Source organism: Salminus brasiliensis, chromosome 6 (genome assembly GCF_030463535.1).
Source record: "Salminus brasiliensis chromosome 6, fSalBra1.hap2, whole genome shotgun sequence".
NCBI lineage: Eukaryota > Metazoa > Chordata > Actinopteri > Characiformes > Bryconidae > Salminus > Salminus brasiliensis.
Window position 1 is genome coordinate 12,285,494 of NC_132883.1, and position 27,488 is coordinate 12,312,981.

At 44.0% G+C, this 27,488-nt stretch overlaps 2 protein-coding genes across 5 annotated transcripts in view; both read left to right on the forward strand.

Moving 5' to 3' along the window:
* Positions 1–21,958, forward strand: part of abl2 (c-abl oncogene 2, non-receptor tyrosine kinase) — a 35,924-nt gene extending 13,966 nt beyond the window's left edge. For 2 of the 3 annotated variants that reach the window (XM_072681635.1, XM_072681637.1), the window contains exons 2-11: positions 10,237–10,401; positions 12,519–12,814; positions 12,968–13,240; positions 13,421–13,505; positions 13,653–13,830; positions 14,220–14,404; positions 14,621–14,773; positions 14,966–15,055; positions 15,454–15,633; positions 18,425–21,958. In XM_072681635.1, coding sequence (XP_072537736.1) covers positions 10,237–10,401; positions 12,519–12,814; positions 12,968–13,240; positions 13,421–13,505; positions 13,653–13,830; positions 14,220–14,404; positions 14,621–14,773; positions 14,966–15,055; positions 15,454–15,633; positions 18,425–20,121 — 3,302 coding nt within the window. In that variant the 3' untranslated portion in view covers positions 20,122–21,958. The remainder of the gene's footprint in view (positions 1–10,236; positions 10,402–12,518; positions 12,815–12,967; positions 13,241–13,420; positions 13,506–13,652; positions 13,831–14,219; positions 14,405–14,620; positions 14,774–14,965; positions 15,056–15,453; positions 15,634–18,424) is intronic. The other variant, XM_072681636.1, reaches the window with a different exon arrangement.
* A 4,224-nt stretch (positions 21,959–26,182) lies between these two features.
* Positions 26,183–27,488, forward strand: part of fnbp1l (formin binding protein 1-like) — a 53,710-nt gene continuing 52,404 nt past the window's right edge. For both annotated transcript variants that reach the window (XM_072681665.1, XM_072681666.1), the window contains exon 1: positions 26,183–26,357. In XM_072681665.1, coding sequence (XP_072537766.1) covers positions 26,334–26,357 — 24 coding nt within the window. In that variant the 5' untranslated portion in view covers positions 26,183–26,333. The remainder of the gene's footprint in view (positions 26,358–27,488) is intronic.

A 27,488-nucleotide genomic window follows, 5' to 3' on the forward strand; every position in this document is an offset into this window, starting at 1 on the left:
ATAGTCAAAATCAATGGATCAGTACTTAGCCGGGGCTCAAAGCGATAGTATCAGTGTAGTGAAAGAAAAAGTGGTAGTGAAGAGTGGAGTGCACACTAATGTGGGGGAAAGTCTGATGGGCTTTAGCTGAATGTGCTTCTAGTCATCTTGCACTCCCATAGCAACATCATCCAGGAATTCCCACAGCAGATTTATTTTTTAAATATTTGTCATGGTTCTCCACTGAAGTTGAAAATAACTTCTTTTCAGAAGTGTATTTTAATGCTGAGGTGTGTGTGCGTGTGAGCGTGCGTGTGTGTGTATATAAGTCAGATAGTTGACTCTGATTATTATTTTAATCTCACTCTCTTCTTGGCTGTAATGTCGCACCATTTGGAGACATGCAAATGACTCACATTGAGGGGTAGCCAGGCAACAGTACAGTCTCTACACAGTGAATTTAGGTTTAATGTAGTGTACAACTCCATTCTTCTAAAGATTCATTAGAAAACTGTATTTTATATATATATATATATATATATATATATATGTGTGTGTGTATATATATATATATATATATATATATATATATATATATATATATATGTGTATGTGTGTATATATATATATATATATATATATATATGTGTGTGTGTGTATATATATATATATATATATATATATATATATATGTGTGTGTGTGTGTGTATATATATATATATATATTTATGTATGTAAATGAACAATTAAGCTTGATTTTCCAGATTGTCAGTTTAATCTCCCAGCATGTTCTTCTCACTGTCGTGTTTTAATGTCCATGCTGCCTTGATGTACATCCGTTTTTTAATTCACCCAGTTGCTGTCCTATCTTTTGGTAGTCACTGGCAACCTTCTCTACGTCCTTTTATTTCGTTAAGGTGGCCGTCAAGCATGTCTTGGAGTCCTAAAGCCCCCATGCCTGAAACCACATGGTTGGTGAATCTGGGGATGTTGTTGGTGCTAACATGGCTTCCTCCAATTTTATTGCCAAGGATTTGCTGCGTATTCAGTTGTTGAGACCCTGGGTTTTTACAGACCCAGTGATCCCCACACTATACGATGCATCCGGAGGGTTGAGCAAAGTTGCACAGGCAGCACGGACTGCAGTTGAGCAGGACAAAGCCCTTGGCCTAGCTAGTTTGGCTACAGATACACAAGTAGAGTATCAGACAGCCCGGAGCAGGTGCTATTGGCTAACTGCTGAGCTCTCGACACAAGCGTTGACCATCTAAAAACTTGTGTCTGAGAGAGCGAAGTCAAGTGACTGGTGTTGGAAGGAACAGAAAGGTCAAATGCGATCTGTTTGGACTCATGGCAGGCTAAACACCACAGCACAGGCCGCGTTTCTGCTAATGAGGCTCAGATCTCTCGTACCTGAGCGTCGAGTGAACGGTACAGGTACATTTAGTAGACTGGCTTTTTTGAATTGAGAACAGATATTCACAACTATGGTGGTTTTCCCCACCTATTTTCAGAGCATGACATCCTTAATCGGTGTGCTCTTACAGCGCCCCCACCCTCTTGCCCCTTTCAAATTGCACGAGGGGAGTAAGCTTAGTTGGCTGTGCACTAGATGGACACAGAAGAGAAAATTGACACATCATAATTTTAAAATGCTGTCAGCATCTTTAAATCATATTACTGCTATACCGCCCAACCCTAGTGCTAGTTTCTAACATCCTTTATTTTTTTCTCCAGTAATGAGACTGGAATGGCTTTTGTTGGCATTATATTAGCAGACCTTTCTAACTACTAGCCCCTCAGCCTGCTACATTAACCCTGTGGAGCAGCATAAAGGTGAAACGTTGGGGGTCTTGTTGTTTGCAAGCAGATTTGTCAGTCATCTTGTAGCGGGGTTAAATATTAATGATTAAAATGAAATATTAATGTTGCTCAAATTGCTCACATTTTAATATAATGAACAAAAACTAAATGAGTAAAATATATAAGGATGTGTCCCACTTTGTCCTATTGTGTCATTTCTATTGTTTGGTGTATGTATTTGGCCAGGAGCTGATCCACACCTTAGAAACGCCCTAATCCTCTGTGACCCTCCCTGTGTGCCTGTGAGTGCTTTGCCTTATGCTCTTTGGAATCCAGCAGGAGGAGAAGCAGCTCGTCCACAGGAAGATAAGTCTGAGAGTGAGTGGACATGTGGAGAGCCTCATTAGAGCCCCTGATGGACAGGCTTAGATAGAACCTTTAAATGGTATGAGGGCGATAAAAAGGGTTAGATAAATGGCTTTGGGTGGTATTTCTTTTTCCCCCCTATCCCCCGGTGCATAACTATTTAGCCTCCTCTTCCATATTGATGTGCGCAGGATGGCAGGCTGACTATATGGCCACTTAGCAAGCATTAAGGCACCAACCAGCAACAGTCTTCTAGTATAGTATAATCCCTTTAGGCAGTGCAATTAAATGTACTGGTCCAGTGATTCATATTATGTAAGCACAACGTGATGTGCCTTTTTGTGCCGGCAGCTCTGACTGAGTGACTTGTGTTGTAGTAGTGTTGTAACTGTTATTTAGAGATGCCTGAATAGTCTGTCGGCCAGGCAGATCTGGTAAGGTGGTTTCAACATGAGAGGGTGGCGAAAGATATGGTAATACCTGAGACAGTGTCATCACATGGTTTGCTTGTTTCACAAGCATTGCCAAATGGTGCAGCATTTTTTTCCCCAGGTCTGGTTGTCCAAGAATCCTCAGGAACAGTGAAAGTAAGGTTCTTGTAGAAGAATGTCATGTAATTGTTACGCCTATCAGCCATAACATTAAAACCACCTGCCCATTGTCGTGTAGGTCCCTCCTCTCATGCCGCCAAAACAGCTCAGACCCATCGAAGCATGTTCTCTACCAGACGTCTGAAGGCGTCCTGTGGGGTAGGATTTTTAAGTCCTGTACGTTTTAAGGCGAGGTCTCCATAAGCATCAAGCATCAGTGAGTCTTTGGTGCCTGTGACCCTGTTGCCAGTTCATTGGTTGGAATTCTTTGGAGAACTTTTGGCAGGTACTGACTAGGGATGTCGCAATCAAGATTTTTTTTTACCCTCTATAGTACCTTAATGCTGACTGTCGGCTGATACTGATCCAATCCGATCTTTGTGTTTCTATAAATAAAATATACTGTTGCTGTGTCACGTTTACAACGAGGCTCTGAGCTAATGGCTAAGCTGAAGTTGTCCTCTTCCCTGAACGTTCCATTCCACCTTAAATCCAGCAGTTACGCCCTGCAGGTACTGCGGTGCGATTTAAGGTGGAATGGAGAGTAAATACAATCACTGCTCTTACCAGTTACTTACCTCACTGCAGCAACTGTGAATCATGTCTGTTAATAGTGCTTAGAGGACGCCAGAGGGTGCTCTGATTCACAACACTAGGCACTGGAACTGTATCCTTAGTTTCGGAAAAGCCAATACCTGATCCGTTAAAAATGCCAGGATGGACCTGATCCAGATACACTGAATTGGATCGGGACGTCCCTGGTACTGACCTGCTTGATGTTTGAGATGCTCTGACCCAGTCATCTGTAGATTCACCCTGGTGGTCGCCTGTAGATTCACCCTGGTAATATACCATAGATTTGCATTGGTAATGCAGTGTAAATTCACAATGGTAATGCACTGTAGATTCACACATAGGGGTGGGGGGTGTAGTGAGGTGGCTCTCTGCTGATTGTCTATATTACTAGGCCAGTACTTTCATCACGTGAACTGTAGTGGCAGTGTTTACTGGAATAGAGAACACAGTGCTTAAGAGAGAACACCAGTGTTGTTTGTGCTGAGGGACCGTATTCACTGTTCATTCATTCCTAATGGACAGTATCAGTCTTTCATAGTCGACTACTCATCTGGGGCTATTGTCTGAGGGAATAATTGTTTGGTACTTCCTGTGGCTCGCTCTGTGCGTTTGCAGTCTGGTCATTTTGAAGGTATTTATGGGTAGATTGTTTTTGTTTCATGCTGGGACTAAAAATACCCGGCTGCCCCTGAGTAGCGAAGCATGCATTGTGATAGCGCTGAGTACATTGAGATACGGAGGCCTGTGGGCAGGATGTTTTCTTGCTCTTGCTGTCACGCTGTGCTTTAGGATGCCTCTAGTGTGCTCATGATAGAACATCCATTTTTCTCTCTCCACTGAACGATTATTGTGGCAAATGAGGATTTTACGGGCAAGTTATGATTATAAGCTTGCGAGCCAAGTGTATCGAGCTACGTTAGAGCCTGCCAAAAATTCCCTCAGTTCCTGAAATTCCCCCTTTTCCCAAAAGCCCTCTGTCCGTTTGCCCTGCAGCAATATGCTTGATGACGTGGTTGGTTGGTGGGCTGTCGAGATGCGTCTCATGTTTGTGCTTGTCTTCCGTAAAGCGATTTCTGTATTCTGCTCATGTTCCAAAATAGCCATGTATTTACTGTATATGCTGTTGTGGTTATGCTTCATGACACTGGTTAAGAAGGCCGTCCAGTAACCCTAATTTTAATGAGGTGTGAATCATGTTTTTCTCAGTAATACAGTGTTATTTACAGTACATGGCTTTCAGTGTAATCACTGGATAACAAGTTACACTATATGGGCAAAAGTATACGGACACCTGCTTTATTTATTTATCGTTTCTTTTGAAATCAAGGGTGTTAAAACAGTTTATCCTGCTTTTGTTGGAGTAACGGTCTCTTGTCCAGGGAAGGCTGTGAGGATTTGATTACATTCAACGACAGGAGCGCTAGTGAGGTCTGAATGATGGCTGATCAGCACCCAACCTCAACTCCCCAGCTCATCCCAAAAATACAGGATAGAGTGCCATCATTCCGGGAACACAGTTCCACTGCTCCACAGCTCAATGTGGGGGGCTTTATACCCCTCCAGCCCAATAGGTTCATATTCTATTGGCAGTACTTCTCTACAGCGACTAGACAAGCGGAGTTTAATTCATCTTTTTTCTCTCACTGTATGATCTGGGTGGTAAAGAGCTGGTTTTATTCACCATTGAGCCGTAAAAGAGTGTATTGAACTGTGCTGGTCACAGAAGTCTGTGCAGAGGTGCTGCTTCAGCTGTTCCAAGGCTGGCCCGAGCTCAGCACAGCAGCTGTGTTGAGGGGCTCTGTCCAGGGCAGTCACACTACCCCCCCTGCTCAATGTTCTCATTCAAGTAGACCTTCTGCCCTACTCACACCCCTGTCCCAGCTGTCCCACACGGCATCTCCAACACACACACACACACACACTCACACGTGTGACCGACAACACACTCGTTCAGCACACAGGCACACAGGCACACGACATGCCCCAATGCAGGACAGCTGCGCCGGAGAAGTCCAAAGGCTTCAGACTGCAGTGAAGCTCTGCAGTGAATGAAAGAAAGGGGTTAGGTGCACAGGGACTACATTAGGGAACACTGTGTGTACTGTCTGAACTCCTCTGTTTAAAATAAAGGTGCCAAAACGGCTTTTTTAGAGCAACACCACAGGGCAGGGGTGTCGTGGCTCATCTACAAAGGGTGGGTGTGGCTGCAGGTTTTCATTCCAAAGCAGGAGCCCAAAAGACCGCTTGTTTGAGGCCTGAAACCAACTGATTAAACGAGAGGAGTCTAAGAGGTGTGCTTTGGTTTGTTTAACATGAAAACCTGCTGCCAGACTGACCCATTGGGGATAAGCTTGAATTTCCAGACCATAAGAGAGGTTCTTTGGAGAACCATGTGTAAATATGGTTCCACACAAATGGCTTAATGTTCTAAAAACTGCAGTCATTTATTTTTATGTGACCATTAAAATTAAAACAGGCGTTTTATAGAGGTGCTATACATTCTGATTGGCTGTCCCTAGTAAAGTAACGGTATACCGTTGGGTACACACCACAGTTTGGGACGTCATAGTCAGGATAGGGCTGCACAATTAATTAAAACTGACATTCAGAACCTCTGATTGATATAATCTTGCTCATGTCGACCATTTTTTAACTGCGTGTGTTCATATACTGTCCCTTTAAAAACATATGACCAGAACTCAGAACTCAAACGCTGAACCAACTGAGCAAATCTTCAGTAAATGTTCAGTAAATCGTGAAATTGACTTGAGGTCATAACACCCAGCGCTAGTTTGGGACGTGTTCGGTACAACGTGGAAATTGTAAGCGCATAAACCCCTGTTCTAACGCTAACTTGCCCACGCTAACCTGGGACCTGGGAAAATGAAAAAACATGGGTGAAGGTTTGTTGAACCAGCTGTGGTAAAAATCTGAAGTACTTGTGTGTCCATTTTTTGGAAAGGTTTTCTGATTGCGTACAATTATCGTCATGTTTAACTGGAACGTTGTCAACTCTGTTTTGGCAAGGTTCCCAGCTCCAGTGCACGACTTCCGAGGTTAATGGAATGCAGCATTAGCATGGCTGGTTACTAACCTGCTCAGTACATGTACCGTCACACCCCTAGCTGTCAAAAAGAACACTCTGCTGAAACACTCCTGATGGCTGCAGTATGAGTGGGCGGGGCTCCACCGCAGTAGACTAAATAGGTGGAGATATGTAAATGTGTTGGCTCTCGTGAAACAGCGTTTCTAAACGAGCTGATTTTGCAGCTTGGCGAACCATTTCATATTCTGTGTTTTCAACATATTCTGTGTTAGTGTCTTCTAAATCTAGGCTTTTGGTCAGTGGTGGTGTGTCCCCATAGCATCGTCCTTCATATCTTGATCTCCCAGTCGCCCATTAGTTCGGTTAGTGTGTTCCCTGCCTTTTCCTTGTGAAGGTAACACCCTGTAGTACTCAAAGAACACCACTCAGCTTGAAGTTCTTTACCAGTAATTTTCCATTCGGGTTCCTCAGGAGGTTTTCGTTTCTAAATGGTACCTTTTAAAGTCTTGAATGATGTGAATAATTGAACATCCTGTTCTAGTAAAGTTGTAGCTCCTGTTCTGAGAAACAGACGATGGAATGATTGAGTGGGAATTACATGCCTTAATAATGTGGCTACTTGAAGCTTGAACTGTGAGCAATGTGTGCTTGTGCTCTCTCTCTCTCTGAGAGGAAATGTGGTTGGCATCACACATGGAGCAGAAATGGAGACATCTGCCAGGAGAGAGTCCACCCCCACCACTCTCTGAAATGACTGCCCCCCCCCCCCCCCCCCACACACACACACACACACTTTCCCCCAAGAGACCTTCATTCGAGCTTTACTCTCCCCAGATCTCTCACACACACTTGCACATGCGTCCACTTCTGACCAGGGTCAGTTACCATGTAGACGCTCTGCCGTTTCCAGGAGCCGTGTAGGAAATTCTGAGTTCTGAGCCACATCAAAGTGCAACAGTGGAGGCCTCCGACTCCCGAAAAAGCCTCAGCGGACAGGAGGGGGGGGGGGGTCCGGCTTCCTCGTTTCTTTCCTGAGAAGGTTCTGTGTCTACTGGAGCAAAGCCTACTGGGGTCAGCCTAGGCTTCAAGTGATCTTTGGACTGGGTTTGGACTTGTTCTGCCGGGGCCATGTACTGGGAGCTGTGGCTGAGTCAGGTTGCGGGGAACAAAATGCACTGCATGCTTCTTCGTAACAAAGGTGGGGTGAACGTTCCGTGGCGCGGTCTGCTTCGCCACGCAGATCCTCCGCAGCATGTTCCTACAGGTTCTCTGTGCCAGTAACACGTTATATAAATTGACAGTCTTCCAGCTTTCCATAGAAAGGTTAGGGTGATGGCAGTTTCATAACAGTTTAATTAACAGCTTGCTTGTGCTGCTCACTGTAGTGCTGTTTATGATTTGAAATGATGTCTTTGGTTGGAAGGGCGTGCTGAGGAGCCAGCAGGCTGAGTGAAAGGGCTTTTTGGGAAACTGTGTTCATCTTATGGTAATCACACAATTACTGTGTTCAGGAGTCAATATTGTGGTTGATTAACTGAAAGTTCTATGAACTCCAGTGGCTGTAACACGACGAGTTATTTGAATTGTTTGATAGTCCTGATGCCAGCACATGCTAAATCTGCATTAGCATATCTTGCTTGTGTTTCTTTTACATTTTATTAGCATATTTAAAATAATTTAGACCAATGATGGATCATCTGCAAGCATAACCAATTAAAGAGGAATTAAGGAAATTAAAGGGTAATTCTCTGCATAACTAAATATCTAAGATGGAAATGAAGACAATGCTCCTTTCTAAAGAAACTTGCCACGTCGGATTTGTTCACATGGTGACAAAAGAAACGAGTTTCATAATGTTTTATTATTTTCATTATTTTTAATGGGCCTGAGCATTGTTTACTGTAGGGTTATGATGCGCTTGGCACAGATGTACAGTACATGCAGGGCGTCAGGTCTGGAAGGCAAAATGGTCTCCAAAAAGGGGATGGTATATGTGTATATATAGGTGTGTGCGTGTAATATAATATATATATATATATATATATATATATATATATATATATATATATATATATATATATATATAATGTTTGTGTGTGTGTGTGTGGAAGGTGTGGAAGTTGTGGTGTTAATGTTATGGCTGATTATATTTTACAGGGTGTTTGCAAACCCCTGCCCCTAATTGGTAGTTCCTTATTCCTCCCCACTTCTTAATACTGCCTTATCACGGGAGGCTTCAAGTGCTGGGGAGGGTCAAGGCCAGATAGGCTAGCTTCGTCACTCAACCACATCTCTTTAGACTGCCCCACGAACACCATTTGACAGCCGAACACACTTGGAGAGGAGAATGGCAAAGTAGTCTGTTGTGTCAGCTAACAGCTAGCAGGAGGCTAACGCCAAGCTGAGTGATGGAAGGAGAAGCATCCTACCTTTCCTAGCCACAGAGAGCAAAGCCAGTTAAACTGCTTGGGAATAATTGATGGCTGTGGCATAATCAGGGATGAACCCAGTGATCTCCCAGTGATTCATAGGGTTTGCACTTAGACATGTGCACAACTGACGGACCCCCATTATCCAGAAATGTTGAGTGAACAGTTGGGAAAGCCCCAGGCAGAAGCCAGCTGAAATTCAACCTTGCTTCACTGTGTTATGGTTATTTGTTGATTATACAATGGTAGGACAGTAATCAGCCCCTTAACATGAGGGAGAAATAATGAAAAAGTGAAAGGATTGAGTTAGTATTTGGTTATAAGAGCGAGGGAGAGTAAGTCTTCTTCATTTTCAGCACATTTTTTGACCGCATTCTGCCATGCCTCATCTCATCCAGCCAATAATCCGCAGTTCGCTTTTCTTTACCGAAGCTATGATGTGATGGTTATTGGACGCAGCTGCCTAGACAACATTCTCCCTGCGTGTGTATCAGCATGCCTGAGTCTGTGTGGCTGGCAGACAGCTGTGAAGGAAGACCAGTAGACGTAGGCATGTTCGGGCAGTGGTCGGGGGGAGTGGAGCATTATTTTTCCAACCATGTGCCCTTGGCCCCTCCTCTTGGCTCCATATATACCAGCCTGAACAAAAGCCCTCTCAGACAGCCACCCCATCCGTTACTCACCAGCTCCCTGCTGGTTTTGCGGGGGGAAAGTCATAGGTACGATCAGTAGTTGTGTTGGGAGAAGACGAAGAGTATGCCACTACAGACTCTCCTGTCCAGCAGCAGCTTTGACGAAGATAGGAGTAGGCTGACCAGCCCGCTGGGCCCCAGACTCCGGAACGTGGCTCGCTGTAATCTTCCAGGTACACTTGTCCTTCAGCGGCGGTCCCTCGCTTGTTGGAATATCGCTGGGTTTGAGGATAACCTGGACAAAGAGTGGATTTTCTGGGTTTATTTTTTGTGGGGTCATTTCGGTCTATGGTGATGCAGTGTGCTTGTGGTTATTGGTCTACATATATGGTCTACATATATCATTGGGTTGGGAGTTGATCTGGTTGTTTTGAGGGAGATGTGGGGTTTCTGCGTGGATTAGGATGGCTGCTGGTTTAATGGAAAGGAATGTTTGTTTACTGCAATATTGTGTTGCCCTGTTTCCTCACGGTTTCTTCAACATGCTATGACTCGCATTCTCCTCCACCCTCTGGTTCTTTCTTCTCCTGCATATCTCGACACTCCTTCATTCATCTCTTCATCTCTAGCTTCTGACTCAGCCTCCTTTCAGCCCTTCCCAGTGGATCTACCTTGTTTGACGTCTTTTCATACCACTCCCTCTTTCTCCACTCTTTTTTTTTTTTTTTTTTCCTTTTTCTTTTTCTGTTTTGAGGCTTTTTTTCTGTCCTCTTACTTATTCGTTCTCTTTTTGTCTTTTTCCCTCTTTCGGACAGAAGCCCTGCACAGGCCGTTTGGGCTGGACTCTGCTGCGCTGACGGAGGCGGTGCGCTGGAGCTCGAAGGAGAACCTGCTGGGCGCTGCTGAAAGTGACCCCAACCTCTTCGTCGCACTTTACGACTTTGTCGCTAGTGGTGACAACACGCTAAGCATTACGAAAGGTATGAAGGACATGACGTTACCCCGCATCTTAGGTTGGTTTGTGTCTCCCATGCTGCTCTGTATGCAGCGTATGACGGTGGAGAGGTGCAGCATTACACAGATGAACTTCCGTCCTCTGTGTTCTCAATCTTTTTTCCACTCAAAGTGGAACATGGAATTTCTCTTTGTACGGGTCTTGACGAGGCATATCGGCACTGATGGTTATTAGTACCAGGCTGATGACCGAAATTCTGGTTCAGATATCGGAGGGACTAAAGTCTGATTCCTCTATCAAATCTTATCGGATATACCACGCATACACTATATGGACAAAAGTATTGGGACACCTGCTCATCCATTGTTTCCTCTTAAATGAAGGGTATTTAAAAAAAGAGCTCATCCCATTTTTGTTGAAATGACTATCTTTACTGTCTAGGAAAGGATTTTACTAGATTTTGGAGCATTGCTTTAGTAATTTGATTGCATTCAGAGACGAGCTTTAGTGAGGTCATGGCGTTGGATGGTCATCACTCCAACTCATCCCCTACTCCCCAAAAGTATTGGCTGGAGCACCATCATTCCAGGGTACACAGTTCCACAGCTCCAAAGCTCCATGCTGGGGGCTTTATACCCCTCTAGCCTATGCCTGGCATTGAGCATGGTGGCCAAAGGTTCATCTTTATCTGATCCTCTGTGTGTGTGTGTGTGTGTGTGTGTGTGTGTGTATGAGAGATTAAAGCAAGGCAGATTTGCAGGTTTCTGCTAGTACCACCCCTGCAAGCACTGGACATCATCAACTTTATTGAACCAAACACAACAGCAGTAACGCTGCTGTAAATGAAGCTAATGTTCATAGCATGAGTCAGAGGCTAGGGGACACTCCTCGCTCCATGTGTAAAGCTAATGCACATGCAGTGGGTAATCCTCCCAGCTGGTCTCGTAGGAGGTGGGTAAACATAGACGGGCCTGATCAGAGAGCAAAAGTTGGCGCTTAGCGGCCAGGTTTTAATCTCTGCAGTGCCTTGCCACTGCCCACTAACGGCTAAGTGCTGCAGTGCTGTCTGTCTGGCCTCTGTGATGGCACAGAGGGAGAGAGGGGCAGTCTGATGGAGGTGGGTTTTTTGAAGGCCCTGCTGGCGCCTCATGGATGAGTTGGCATACATTTATGAAGCTCCATTGCTGTGTGGAGAGCCACTGATGTGGAGTAACGGCACATGCTATCTGCTCTGCCAGCCCGAGAGGAGCTAGAGACCCAGGCAAAGCAGAAGATGGTTTGTAAGAGACAGAGAAAGGAAGCGTGAGTTCAAGAGGTGGTGGGATAAGAATAGAAAGCGAAGAAAGAGCGAGAATTCAAGAGAGACGTTTCGAGAGAGTGAGCCAGGAAATGAGAAGGAGAGTTGTGGAGAGCGAAGACAATGCAAGACTTTCTACTGCTGCAGTCCTTTCTGCAGCTAGTTCAATACAATGATGCCAGTCTTTCTCTCTTTGATCCACACCACGCTGGAGTGTGGTCCAAATAACCGACAGTAGCCCAGTCCCAAATGGCACACTGCCATGCAGTCCTCATGCCTGGCAGTAGTGTGTCCCATTTTTCATTCTAAAGGGCGTTCACAAGTGCCCTCTATGCGCCCTTATCAGGCCCATTAGTGTGGATTCTTAGGTGTGAGTGTCTAGTCTGTCCCACCTGGTCTCTTTTAAACCTGTCTCTCCGAAGGACTTGCACCCTATAGGCATGTTATGTTGCTGACCAGAGTGTGGATTTGGAGGAGCCCTTTGTTTCTAGGGACCACTTGGGACTAGGTGTTATCTCCTCCTTAATTCCTGCTGTGGTGAAGCTCTACATAGGACTATCTATGTCAGCCAAGACGTGTCTACTTTGTTTCGTCAGTTTTGCTCCGGATCTACAAGCAAGGCGCTTGTCTATGATCCAAGTCATCGCACACTTTCTTTAAACCTTGATGATTTCTTAAGTCATCTAAATACTTCAGATTTCAGAACGCAAACTTTAAATGTCTGCTGTGTCTGTTTTTAGCTCTGCAACATCCTTGGCTTTGTCTCTGTTGTATAAATAGCCTTGGCTGAGATTTTTTGCTGTTATCGCTTCAAGACACTCTTTTTCTTATTCCCTCTCTCCCAGGAGAGAAGCTGAGGGTGCTGGGTTATAACCAGAATGGGGAGTGGAGTGAGGTTCGCTCGAAGAATGGTCAGGGCTGGGTTCCCAGCAACTACATCACTCCGGTGAACAGTCTGGAGAAGCACAGCTGGTACCATGGTCCTGTGTCCCGCAGCGCTGCAGAGTACCTGCTCAGCAGCCTCATCAATGGCAGCTTCCTGGTGCGAGAGAGCGAAAGCAGCCCCGGGCAGCTGTCCATCTCCCTGCGCTACGAGGGCCGTGTCTACCACTACCGCATCAACACAGCCTCTGATGGCAAAGTACGTCCCCTTTTCTGCTCCTTTTTTTCCCTCACCCATGTTAAGCTAGCACCATTCTTAATCAATATCATGACCCCTGATCTCTATCTCTTCTTGTTCTCTCCCTGTACCTCTTTCTCCCCCGTGGTTGCTCTCTCTGTTCCCCCACCCTAGGTGTATGTAACGTCTGAGAGTAGGTTCAGCACGTTAGCTGAACTGGTCCATCATCATTCCACTGTAGCAGACGGTCTGGTGACCACGCTCCACTACCCTGCCCCAAAATGCAACAAGCCCACCGTCTATGGGGTCTCCCCCATTCACGATAAGTGGGAGATGGAACGTACAGACATCACCATGAAGCACAAGCTGGGAGGAGGCCAGTATGGCGAGGTCTATGTGGGGGTCTGGAAGAAGTACAACCTCACCGTTGCTGTTAAAACGCTCAAGGTTTGCCTTTTGTTTTGTTTTTTTTCTGTCTTACGTGTGTAGCAGTATCGTGGTACAAGAACTATCCATGTGTCTATGCTAAAATAAGCTGCTTGTTTTGATCTTTTTGAGCAGTTGTCTGGCATGGTAGTCTGTCAGGGAAATGTTTGTTAAGCATCTTGCCATACCTCTGCACTACAGGAAGACACTATGGAGGTGGAGGAGTTTCTTAAAGAGGCTGCAGTCATGAAAGAAGTGAAACACCCTAATCTGGTGCAGCTTCTAGGTTAGTACTGGTCCCATCTGCCTTCATCTCACAATAAATGTACTTGTAAAGGATCAGAACCTAAATCACATACACCACACCATACTTCTAGGACCACCTGCTCTTGCGGTGCAAGCTTAATGAGTTGATCTTGGTCTATTTGTGCAGGTGTGTGTACCCTGGAGCCTCCGTTCTACATAGTGACCGAGTACATGCTTCATGGCAACCTGCTAGACTACTTGCGTGAGTGTGATCGGGAGGAGGTGAATGCAGTAGTGCTGCTCTACATGGCTACTCAGATTTCGTCTGCCATGGAGTACCTGGAGAAAAAGAACTTCATCCACAGGTAAAGAGATGAGGGCCAAAGTACCCAAAGCACATGATGGGAAATTCATCCGATAGTCTCATAGGCCATGGAGCGACAGCGACCCCCGTATTCACCATTTTTGTTGGACACACATGGAATTTGGCCTCTGTCTTTTAACGCAGCCGTGAACACACACCTATACACTACTGTACCAAATACAAACCAAAGCTCCTGTGAGCAAACACACAGTGACCATGAGCACATATGCCCAGAGCGATGGGCAGCCATCGCTGTGATGCCTGGGGAGCAGAGAGCGTTAAGGGCCTAAGAGTGGTAGCTTGCCCAAGCCCGGGTATGGAACCCACAATGCTGCTCAATAACAGATAAGTAATTTTTCCCTTCTTTCTCCTATTCTCTTGTTCTCTTAGGGATCTGGCAGCACGGAACTGTCTGGTTGGGGAGAATCATGTGGTTAAGGTGGCTGATTTTGGCCTGAGTCGATTGATGACTGGGGACATATACAAGGCCCACGCTGGAGCCAAGTTCCCCATCAAGTGGACTGCACCAGAGAGCTTAGCCTACAACACTTTCTCCATCAAATCGGACGTCTGGGGTCAGTCTCTCTTGGTTTCAGTGAACAAATGTGGGGATAGTGGCTTAGAATTACACTATTCTTACAGCTATGGGAAATGGGTCCGTTGCTCAGAAGTCTCTTAAGCTTTAAGTAATGGGGAACATTGAGTAATGGGGGTAATGGAGGACATTGAAGGGCAGGAGGGCAGACTGTGAACTGTAAGCACGTTCTGATGGATATGTGTTTGTCCCGCAGCATTTGGAGTACTGCTATGGGAGATTGCAACCTACGGCATGTCTCCCTACCCTGGTATTGACCTGTCTCAAGTATATGACCTGCTGGAGAAGGGCTATCGCATGGAGCAACCGGAAGGATGTCCACCTAAAGTCTACGAGCTCATGAGAGCCTGTGAGTGCACTATGAAATATATCATGGCTATGTTTTTGGCTTAAGCTTCTGACTTTCTGTATATAAACTATAGATATGCGCACACACAAACCTTTCGGTCACAGGTATTGTAACTAGAACATCAAAGATGTTCATTGACCCTCCCTTTCCTAGTTATTGGTTTATTTTGTTGTGTGTGTTATGCATTCTCAGGTTGGCAGTGGAGTCCACTGGACAGGCCTTCATTTGCAGAAACACATCAGGCTTTTGAGACCATGTTCCATGACTCCAGCATATCCGAAGGTACTGCTCCACACTTGAAGTTCTTAGCATCTTTTTTTTTTTTTAGCAGTAGTAAGTTTGAAGTTCATATACAGTGAATACGCCAGTCCTGAGGGAGGTACAGCTATATACAGCTTGTATTTCCTTGCTTGAAATCATAAAACCTTGATTGAAATCAAGCATATTAATTAGCTTTTTGGTTCAGTTTAGTGTTTTGGTTGCTGTCCATAGCACAAAGCTCATCTAAATAACACTTAGTGGTCATTCATTTAAAATTTGGTAAAATACTGAAACCATTTCTGATTTCTTTTATTAGAGAATGGAAGAATTTTCAGTCAGTGATAAATGTTATTAACTGAAACTGAAAATAAAGGCAGGATGTCAGACCAATCTTCTCTCCTTGAACTCTTGCTTTGCAGAAGTGGCAGAGGAGCTGTGTAAGACTGCCTCTTCTGGTAAAGGTGGGGTAGTGCACGCTTTTGGGCACGACCAGCCCCTGCTGCCCTGTAAGGCACGCCCACAGAAGAAGCACTCGGACAATAAGGAGAACATGGAAGGGCTAGACGGCCAGCAGGAGCCTGGATCCCATGGCCCTGCAGGTATACCGGGTTGGCCCCGCTACACGCGAGTCCCGCACAAATTCAAGAGAATGGGAGTGGTGTTCCTCTTAGACTAAAGGAACTACATTTTAAACACTCTATACACAGCATACTACATGCACACACAGGCAAAGTGTTTGGGCTTTACTGGTCACATTATGTGTTGAAGTGTAAATATGTTCACATTCTCCACAGAGAACACACTTCTGCACATTCTAAAGCATAATTACGGTTTATTTACATAATTTAACATTAAAAAACTTGTGCATTAAATGTGATGTCTTTTTTCCCCCCAGTATGTTAAAAGAAAATAAATATGAATCATGCTCTAAAATGTGCAGAAACTGTGTTAACTGTAGGTGATTCCTGTTTCCTGTTCACTTATTTTCACTTCATCACTACATAATGTGCACAAATGTGAGCTCCCCTGGTCAAATGACAAAGACGTGTATATAGAGTTGCATTCAAAAGTTTGGGCATCCAGGACAATATTTCTGTGTCTTTGAATAGCTAAGTGAGGGGCATAACGTTTAAAATTAATCATTCTTGTCAAAATGTTAAGCCAGATTAGTGTGTTTTATTTTTGTTTTGTACAATTTCGGATTTCGGAGTGAAAACAGGAAGAGATTCAGAATTTTCGGCACCCCAAGAGCTTTGATCTCTTAAATAACTTTTACCAAGATCTCGGACTTTAACTATAACTAGTTAAGCTTTATAAATACTGTGATTAAAACATTCTGAAAATTAAAATAACTGATGCCCACAAAGCAGGTGAAGCCTAAACGAAAAAGAGTGGATCAATCATGCCTTGGGCTTGTGTTGCAGCCAGTGGCACAGAGAACATTTCCTTGGTTGAGGAAATAATTAATTCAGTTAATTAACAGCAAATTCTGAAGGCAGACGTCACCCAGTAAAAATGTTGAAGGTGATAAGAGGATGGCTAGGATAATTATCATAACCTTAACAAGCAGTGGACTTACTGAGCTGCAAGCTGAAGGTTTTGCCATGGGCCTCATAGTCTTCTGACCTAAGCCTAAAAAAACAAAGAGTTGAAAGACTCTAATCTGCTACAAGAAGATATTTACACTGATAAGTACTGATAATGCAGACAATTGTTTTTTCTTATTTTGAAATGGAAAATATGGAAATATAGTAATTCTTGCTTAAATTGATCTTTAACTTATGTCTTTTTGGAAGTCAGGATATCTTTTACTAGCTTAGCTATTCACAGTTCTGACCAGGAGTGCCCAAACTTGAAGCATATGAGTATCAGCAGTGTTTTGGGCCCAATATTTTGGGGAATGTATTCTATATACACATAAAAACTAAACTTTTGTATTTTGTTTACATTTTACATGTAAAGCATGTTCACATGTAACAAATATTTTATTGTATTGTATAGGGTAGTAAACAGTTACCTGGATTTAGCATAAGCCTACAATAAAAAAAAAGGCTGACTGGTTTTATTTTTAACATGTACACCAAAAACAAAGTAGAATAGAAAGTATAAAACTTAGTAGCAGTGTAGCAGGTTGGGTGATTGTATACACTGATGTACATTTTGTACATTTCATATATAAATATCTCCTTTTTTTTTTTCATTGTACAGTACTCGTTGTCCTCTTTTGTTGTCCATAAGTATACATAAGCACCTACCATCCCAACTTGCCTACAAACCAGCATGTTTACCTCTGTTTGATTAAAATATATGTAACCTCACTAACATGTATAGCATGGTTTATTCAGTATATAACTATTTATGTTTTAAGATATTTAAAGCACGTGTATACATTTATTTTTATTTGTATTTTTTTTGAAAGGTTTTCACCCATAAATACATAATCACTCATCGCATGGCCTTGCCTTTCATTTCAAATAAAGTGAAACCTTGACCCTCTTAATTCATTACCTTACTCACCGTTTTCGAAAACAGCCTCTGCTGTTTTCACTGTCTTTCCCTTTTCACCTTGTAAAGCCCCAAATAGGAACTGCTGAGCAATTTTGGTACTGTGTCATATTCAAAATAGAAGGAAGAGAGAACATTGGGTAATAAACTCTGGTACACTCTGGTAGAGTGTATAAACTGATATAATCAGTAGCAGCTGTTTTGCCAGTTCTTGCCTGTGGCTTTTAAGGTTTCAGTTCATTTATATAAGTATACTGTTGGTCTTGCTAATCGGTTCAGTGTAAATTGAAGCACAGACAGGACCTCCATGCTCTTAGTTCCATCCCACCTTGACTGTCTTTTTTACTTTGTGTAAACATTTCATGACTAGATCTATAAAAAGGCTCCAAACTACTTTGGATAAATGCAATTACATGAATGTATACTAAAGTAAAGGACACTTTTCTTCTGCTCTAAATTTTGGAGAGGTTTTGTCACGACTGAACCACTATGCTGTTTAACCTGTGTGTGTGTGTGTGTGTGTGTGTGTGTGTGTGTGTGTGTGTGTGTGTGTGTGTGTATATATTCCACCATCTGTCTCACAGACCCAACACCTGGCCAGCCTAATACATCTATACACCTTAATTGGTCAGATAGCTATATGTAGGTAAATAGGTCAATAAAATACTTGCGTTAAGTAAGTCAAAGGTCAAATGATGGCAGTCAAGAGATATGCCGACACACTGTACATTTAAGTCAGATTAGCCTTAAGAACCTAGCCTTTAACAGCAGATAATTCAGAATGTACCGTGTTCTCACTCTCAGCATTGTCAGAAATTACACTGCGGTAACTTAAACGGTCTGTGTCTGTTGATTTGTCTCTGACCTCAGTTGTCTTGTCTTTAGGTCTTGCTGCATCTCTGCTGGCCGGTGATGGCCGTTCCAGCAGCTCTCCTGCTCTGCCCCGCAAGCAGAGAGACAAATCTCCTTCTAGCCTGCTTGAGGACCCGCTGGATGCTGGCTTTACCCGTGACCGCAAGGCCGGCTTCTTCAGCTCCTTCATGAAGAAGAAGTCCATGTCATCATCCTCATCTTCTTCCTCGTCTCAGCCTCAGCACAATCTCCCAGTGAGGAGCAACTCCTTCCGTGACATGGAGTCACAGCCTCACAAAAAGTATGAGCCCGCAGCAAGTTTCGGTGGGCCTCCCCCACTGCCCCAAACGGACGGCCTGAGCTTCTCCCCATCTCACGGAGAAGGAAACCATGTCCAGTCACGCTGCTGCGGTGCCACATTTGGACAAAAACCCTCGGGGTCAAACTCCTCTGGAGCTGCCTCTTCGCAAGTAGGCAGCAGTAGTAGCTGGGCGGGCCTGGCAGGCTTCTTCACCCCCCGCCTTATTAAAAAGACCTTAGGGATACGAACTGGGAAGCCCTCCGGAACTGATGATACTGGGGGTGGAGGAGCCAAGCCGTTCCCTCGCTCCAACTCTACGTCCTCCATGTCTGCTGGCTTGCCTGATCTGGAGCGCATGGCGCTGACTTTACCCAGGAACCGTAGCAAGCCAACGTTGGAGCGCACAGCCTCCACCGCTTCGCAACCGGAGAATGGCGCAGCCCGGCCATCGGACGCCCTGCTGAAAAAATTGGACGAAGGCACTGCTCAGATTAGGGACAGGCCAAAGGCCAAGCTGCTGCCTCGTGGGGCATCAGGAGGGGTTAGGGCACCAGGGGTGGGGGGAGAAGCAGATGCAGAGGACCGGCTTGGCTGGCCTTCCCCTTCAAAGACCTCCACTACAGGATCCACAGGGCCGCACAACCACAAAGTCCCAGTTCTGATCTCGCCGACCTTGAAGCACAGCCCAGCTGATGTGCATTTGGTTGGCGTGGACTCTCAGGGCAACCGTTTCAAGCTGCTGGCTGATAGCAGCAGTGACCGCGACCGGCCACGACTCGTCAAGCCCAAGTGCGCCCCACCTCCTCCGCCTACGCTACTACGCTCCCTCCAGCACGCCTACAGTGCAGATGGAGCCGAAGAAGTCGGTAGTGGTCTGGAGGTCAACGGAGAAGGGGTCAAAAGGTCAGGGAGGGGGACAGGAGGAGCACGACCATGCATCCCACCACCGCAAGTGCCTCCAGTGCTCTCTGCCTCCGCTGGTTCTGGTAGCACAACTGCCTCGACCAAGATGGCAAACGGTTCCTCCGGAGGCTCAATCCCAACGTCCTCCTCCAAGCTGACGCTCAGACGGACTCGGCAGCAGGCGGAGCGCGTGCCCTTGGAGAAAATCAGCAAGGAGGCTCTGTTGGAGTGTGCAGAGGGTCTGAGCAATGCTCTCTACAGCAGTGCTGAACCTTCCTCCAGTAGTCAGGTCTTGGACGCTGGCCACCAGTTGCTCGACTATTGCTCGGGCTACGTAGACTGCATCCCGCAGACACGGAACAAGTTCGCCTTCCGTGAGGCCGTGGGCAAGCTGGAACTGAGTCTGCAGGAATTGAGGGCTTCTTCTACTGGTGGGGGAGGAGGTGTGGGTGGAGCTGGGACAAGCCCTGCCCTGGACAACTTGCACTCTTGTATTAAAGAGATCAGTGATGTTGTGCAAAGGTAGCTGGTGGGTCCACACCTCCCTCCACCCCTTCCCAACCTGCCCCTCAAGACTTTTTCCAGTTTTTTTTAAATATGTTGTTTTGTTTATTAGATTGGCAACAGAGAATATTCTCTAAGAAGTACCTCAGTAAAATCACTACAAATGGTCTCTCTTTCTCCCGCTCTCATTGTTTACAGTTGACTTTCTCTTTGAAATCGCCAGTTGGGAACAGAGTTTTACACTTCTACATAAGCTTATTATCCAGAACACATTACGACCCCTTTTGCCCAGGTTTTGCTACTTCTTTCGTGACAAGTATGACACAGTAGGGACTAAAGAAATTAATAGGGCCTACATTTTCTCCAGTTTGCTTCACATAATTGTACAAGGAACAATTTCTGACTGTTGTGACCGTCGCACTACACAGTTTGCTCACAGTAACTGGATATTGTCTGTGTTTTTCGATATACAACAGATCCACTCAGTAGAAGTAGATCAGGCATGAACTGTTTGGGCTCAGTGTACACCAGTCAGTTAACAATTCAAGCGTAGCATGTGTCATGCAGTCAGTCACCCTTACGTTCATGATTCCATAGATCCATGTACAGGTGTTTCAGCATTAATGGAAAAGTGGTGTACGCTTATTTACATGGGTGAAGCAAAAATGCCACTAACCCATGATTCTTTATTGAAAAGGCCTTCGAGTTAGATCAGCTTAGTGTGCCATGGCCCGCTTTATTTAAGTGACCTTTAAATGTTATTCTCCACAGTCAGGCAAGACAAATGCACATCTCCACTACTGGAATTCTCAGTTCTCTGTGGTCTTTCAGTGAAGACTTCCGGATTTCCAGCTGGTATTTCATTATTCTAAAGGTGTGGGAACACTGACCAGGCTTTATCCAATAGGCACAACTTCTGTAAAGTTATTTCACTTGAGAATGCTTAGCAAAAGAAACAATAAGCCAATCTAACTGTGAATGGGGAGGATCAAGGAGGCATTATAGTAATAATGGTCATTCATTTCTGTAATCATATTTGTTGAGTGTCATGTTTAACGCAAACTGTTTACATGCAAGAAACTGACAGATCTCTAAAGGCAGTAATGCTTAAGCTCTCTTCGGATTCTGGAGCAACGGGTGTGCTTGTGTCTAGCCATAGAAAGACTTGTGAGTTGTGAAGTTATTTGGAGATATGGGTTAATAGTCATTGTATACTACAGTTATGCCAAACTCTAAAGTATCCATTATTTACTGGTATGGAATGTTGGGTCAGTGAGGCCTGGGCTTATTTTTCTTCACGGGTTTGTTTGTCCAGACGGAACACAGGCACCAGTTTCAACACTGTGTATTTCCACTGTGACTGGACACTCACTGCAGCAGAACACACAAACCCACAACAGTACTGCAATATCGCTAGATTACAGTGACACCGCAAACTGCCATTTCTATAGCACATTCATTTCTACCTTCTTCTCATTTTTTTAACGTTAGAATGTTTTCATATGTAAACTTGAATTTTAAATTATTTTTTATTAAAAGCACAGGATTTTTTTTATGTTGTTGTAGATATATTCCTGCATTTGTTTCCCTATCCAGGAGAAGCATTGAAGGTCATGTTTGTTTAGATAGCGAAAGGTTTTCCAGTGGTTGCTTGAGCAGAGGGATATTGTTCCTGACAGGAAATGTTGATATGAAAACAAAGGTCCCAATCTGAGCATTTACATCATGAATGTATCCATCTGACAAAGACAAGAATGTTGAGTTACTCTGAATGCCCCGGCCTGTCTCCAGTTTTACCCTTTTCAAACTATATAATCAGTGTAATTTTAAAGTAAGACTATAAACAACCTTCAAAACAGGGTGCAATTCCTTTTTTTTTTTTTTTTTTTTTTTTTTTTTTTTTTTTTTTTTTTTTTTTGGGTTACTCTCTCTCGAGCTTGTTTTCTCCTATGAGAAAGTTTGTTTAAAGTCTCGCAATATTGTTCACATGATTTTGTACTTTTTACACTGGATACCATGTTAAAGCATAGATGTTGATGGCCTTGCCTTAAATCATCTATGGGATGTAATATGGAAATATGTTCTTGTGTCTTTATCGTTCATCTCTGAATTCCAGATCCTCTGTAGCAGAAGAAAATGTGCTTTTTTTTTCTTTTTTAAACCATCCTTTTTAAGGAGCAGTTTGGCCTTTTTCTCAGTCTGGAAAACCCCAATTCAGGCTTGGATTGGATTTTCCCTGCCATAATTTTTTTTTCTTTTTTTTTTTTCCCCCCCCAACATGTCATGGTGCCTTTTGTGAAAGATTTCATGGTTAAAATACAAAAACATTGGAAATGTATTGTGTAGATGGCAACGGGGGGAGGGGGGTTGTTTATTCTTTTCAAATCTAACGTGACGTTCCACTCATCAGGGGTTCAACAAGGTGTCCAACTTGAACAGGAAGATGTGCAATGTTGTGAATCTGAGAAAAGGATGGATTTTTTTTTTTTTTGTAAGCTGACCAGATGGATGGATTGATTGATTCATTGGTTCCATTTTGTTAGGATTACCTCATTCTGACGGATTTCCATCTAACAGAAAAGTTACATGAAATATCTAAAGTATAAACAGAGTCCTGGTGTTTAAAACAGCTAGAGGTCTATTCTAACTACTCAGTTGAAAGTACTGTATTTCACAGTGGTATAGCTATGGTGGGGAAAGGTTTAAGAGCTCAAATAGGTTTACCCTGTTTGATTTTTAAAGGAGCATTTTGCAATTGAGCCATTTGCTTATGTTTAATTGCCCCTGCTTCATTTGACTGGTTTCCATTTCCCTTCCAAATAGTACATCATACCATGCAATTCAGTTTGCCTTTTGTTTTCTTATTTGGCCTTTTATCTAGTTTGGTATCATTATATAGGTGTCTGGGTTGTCAGTAAAGATATTAGGGATTTTCTAATATCAGTGGAGAAATACAGCGGAGACACACAATTTCCCCTTCTCTGCATTCAAAGCCATCTTAGACATGTTTGTCAGTGCATAATAATCTATAACACTTAACATTTAGGATACTCATTTCATTGCCAGATTCCATTCTGCATTTTTATTTTGACACTGTCCTTTTATTTATTTTTTGCTTTTATTTATAATTTTTTTACATTAAATTCTGGAAATCACACGTTCTTGAAGATTGTCTTTTGTATGGTGAGGTTTTTAGTTTGTAGTTTTTTTTTTTGTTTTTTTTTTTTCCTTTCATGTAGATTTTGTATACCAAAGGCCACCTCTGCAGTCCTTCAAGTGCAATGACAAACAGAACACTCTTAATTTTTAAATATGTGAATTTTAACAGGGATTTAAAAAAAAAAAGGCAGAGGTTGACAAATTAACAGTATTTTTCTGTTATGTAAAAAGTATATTTTGTGTGATTCTAATTTAAAGCTCACTTTTAATAGTATATTACTGTGAAGTGCTCCCTCAGTGTTACACTTGATGTAAATAATTAAAATTGGTTGAAACTGATGCTGGTGTGGTTTGCCTTTTGTTTAATGTAATAGTGTCCAAATCATGTCCTTCCTACAAAAAGATTCTACTTTCATACCCAAACTGTCCCCGGGCTGGATTACGATAACAAAGCATCATATGCATCACAATGAACACTGTCTCCTTTAAGAGACCGGGATCCACCATTGCTGTTTAAGTTCAACATTTAAGTTCAAAGCTAGTGGAAAAACAGTGCATTTTTTTTAGTATCCAGAAATAATGTGCTTCCACAACCCATTTAAAAACTGTAGGCCTAAAAAGGACAATATGCACATAAAGAATACCGAAGTGATTTTATTACAGCATGTTAAACTGGGAGCCATCAGACTTGAAATGAAATGAAATGAAATAATAAACCACACTAAATATATTTCCAAGGCAGTTGGACAAAAAACAGACCAACACATCAGACCTGAGCGTCACATTTAAAGGCTGGTTGTCTGTAAAATCAGTGACTGAATGAAAAAGTTGAATCAGGGCCATCAGACTTCAGCTGGAGTCTGAGAAAGCACAATTGGCCGTGCTCTCACTATTTATCAGTCTTAAGCGATGTTGGCCAGCACAAGCGTCCGTTAGCTGGTGCGTCCGTAGTGTCTGCTGCCCGGTGATGCTGCATCACCGGCACTTCGAAAAGAGGAGGAGTCCTTAGTGTCTGGAACATTGCTAATGCTAAGAAGGGGTGTGTTAATTGGCAGTACCAAATTGGATGAACAAATAAATCAGTAACACACAATACTCTGTATGAAAGTATTCTACATGTACAAATGTTGGTGGACACCCCTTGTAATGAAAGCATTTCAGCTACTTTAAGTTTAACCCATTGCAGACACAGATGTCCAAATCGTCGCTGTCCAATAAAAAAGTTACACTTTTGCCACTGAATGCAATCAAATCCTCACAGCAAGGCTTCAACTTCTAGTAGAAAACCCTTCCAGTGGACTGTAGAGACAGTTACTACAACATTTTTTATATATATTAAGTCTTTTAATGGCCCTGATTTTGGGAGAAACTATGAATGAGGTGTCCCAATACTTTAGTGTACATGCATACGGTGTATTTGGACTGGATAGGGTGATATAGGGTGAACTAAATTTCATTGGCTGGTTTACAGCACTGTTATGGCTCACAAAAGCCACATGACATAGCACTGAAGTCTTACCAGATGTTGTTGCTGTCCTCTCAGTGTGACGAGAGATGAAGAGGTGTTATAGTAAAGTGGGCCAGTCTTAGCTTGTAGCTTCCACAGCTAGGCTTTCCCTACTGGTGTTCCCCAGTGGAACCTGTCTGAGCAGTACCTCCCTGAAGAGTGCTTTTCCCGACTGGTGCTTTCCCATGCCTGGTTCGCATCACATCCCAAATCAAAACACTGTATTCTTGTGAAGTTGCCATTGCGTTTCACTGGTGTGATGGCAAATTATGTGGGTGAAAAGAATGAGTCAGGACTGTTAGGTAACAGTTTGACAGTGGTTGGTGTGGTGCAACAGATAACACCACCACCTACCATTGCGTTACAACAACACGTGTGGGAGACCAGGGTTCGATTCCCGGTCTGGGTGACTATGCTGCGCTACACCAATAAGAGTCCCTGGGCAAGACTCCTAACACTACATTGGCCCACCTCTGTAATATGAGTAACCTTGTAAGTCGCTCTGGATAAGAGCGTCTGCTAAATGCCATAAATGTAAATGTAAAAGTTTGAGGGGGTTGGAATTGGCCGGCTTTACAGCCCTGTTTTGATTGTTGGATTTTCTGTCCTATGAAGAGACAACAGTCTTTGAGGTTCACTGTATGCAGTTGCATGTACTGAACCTTCATTATTCAACTATGCCAAAATAAATAAATAGAGTTTATTATTGTAGGGCACAATAAAGTGGACGTTACTGGAAATGGGTGGGTTTATTAGTATTACAATCCAATATCTGGTATAAAAAGTTGAATTGCCATCAGCAGCTGGAGTCTGAGGAAGCACAGCTGGCCATGCTCTCTCTCTCTCTCTCTTCATCAGTCTTAAGCGATATTGCATCCGTTATCTGGTGCAGTGGAGCTGGGGATCTGAGGCGGCATGTCGGCTGCATTACAAGTGCTAGGGGGCGCTACGAACGGGTGGGTGGGTTCAAAGAATCCGTAACGGACAATACCCTTATTAGAGAACGCTACGTGTCCAAATGTTTGTGGACACCTCCTCTAACGAATGCATTTCCATTACTTTAAGTTGCACCCATTGCTGACACAGATGTGCAAATGCACGCGCGCGCACACACACACACACAGCTTGCCTTTTTTTTTTTTAATGAAAATATCAATAACCGAGTGTTTTATTAGTGTTTACTGTTTTATGAGGTTGATGTCGAGGCTGGAAAATGGAAAATGGAAAATGGGGGGTGCTGTTTGTTTTGGTACCGGTTAGCCTCGGTATTACACAGGATCATTCCTGCGACGTTACTGATACAGCATGTGTGTGTAACCGACACGAAGGCGTGAGACGTGAACTTCCCAAACGTGAACACGCGGGGGAAGCATTGGGCTAGCTTTCCGGCCTCCAGCTCACCGAGCCAAGAGTCCGCGCTGCTTGCCGCCTGCGTGTGGGGAAATGGAGAAGCCGTAGGGCTGCTGCTGGGTTAACTTACACGACGGCACACGGCGAGACACAGCCCGAGCGTTCAGAGCGGGAGAGACGGCCTCGGGATCGGAGCTTGATCTTCAGTGCAGTGAAAAATGAGTTGGGGAACGGATCTGTGGGTAAGACGTTTTCAACTACAGCTGTCCTTTGTGTGCACTGTTGCTGGTTCGGGTTGAGTGGGGAAAGGTGCTGCTTGTGTGCTTTACCTTCACACCAGCCTCCCATGTTCTAGTGCTGGTAGCTCCCGTGGTGACCGTGCCTGTGTGCCTGTGTGTGTGGACGGAGCTATAGCTAGCTTACCAACTTTAGCTAGCTACCTTAGTAACCGTGTTTAGATTAAACAAGAAAAAAACGGCCATTAAAGATAATTAGTCTGACCTTGTCTTCATATTTGTGCTGGATTTTAATTAAATTAACGAGCTACACAGCTATGAAGACGGCTGCACGCCAAAATGACTGTCCGCCTGTCCCCGGTTTTCACACCCTGATTCTCAGACGGAGGTGGGGAGGAGACCCGCTTTTGGGATCAGTGTAAAAGACAGTGGTATTTTGTTTTTTTCGTGATTTGAGAAGTGTGGAGTGTTTTTAAAGGTGAGGGCAGTAGCTAGCTAAGACAGCGGTAAGTTAGCTAGCTAGCACTACTACTACTAGATACTAGCGACCCTTGTAGTCATGGTTGCGGGTTGTCAGGTGCCGAAACAATGCGGATACGAGGTGAACCCGATTTACCGAGGTGTAGCCCAGTCTTCCAGCTAGCTAGAACACCGAGCTAGCTAAGTTAGCTATCTAGAGCTTCTTTAAACGCCCTGAGTAACGTTAGCTAGCGCGGTTCTTAACCGTGCCCTCACGTCCTGCCTCGGCAATATGCCTCCATTCACTCCAGCCTTCGGTCGTCAGTGTAGACTGGCCTTTTCCATGCTAAGGAGAGTGGGAGCCTAGTCACCGTCCCGAGGCGTATTGTAACCTTACGACTCGTCCTCGGCAGGTACTGCGTTTCTTACTCCGCTGACACAAACGGACAACCTCCGTCGTGATAAGGTGTTTCGACCGTCATAAGACTGTCGTTTTGTCACGACTTCACCTCAGAGCAAGGACAATGAAGCCCCTCGAAGAGTCCCTGTGTTTAGCCTGGGTGTTGCCCAGTGTTTCAGCAGAGGGCTGCTGGAGCCATGACTCCACAATACAGGGGCACAGACTCGTTGCCATTTCTGACACAGCAGAACTATTCAAAACAGTTCAAGGGAAAAAAA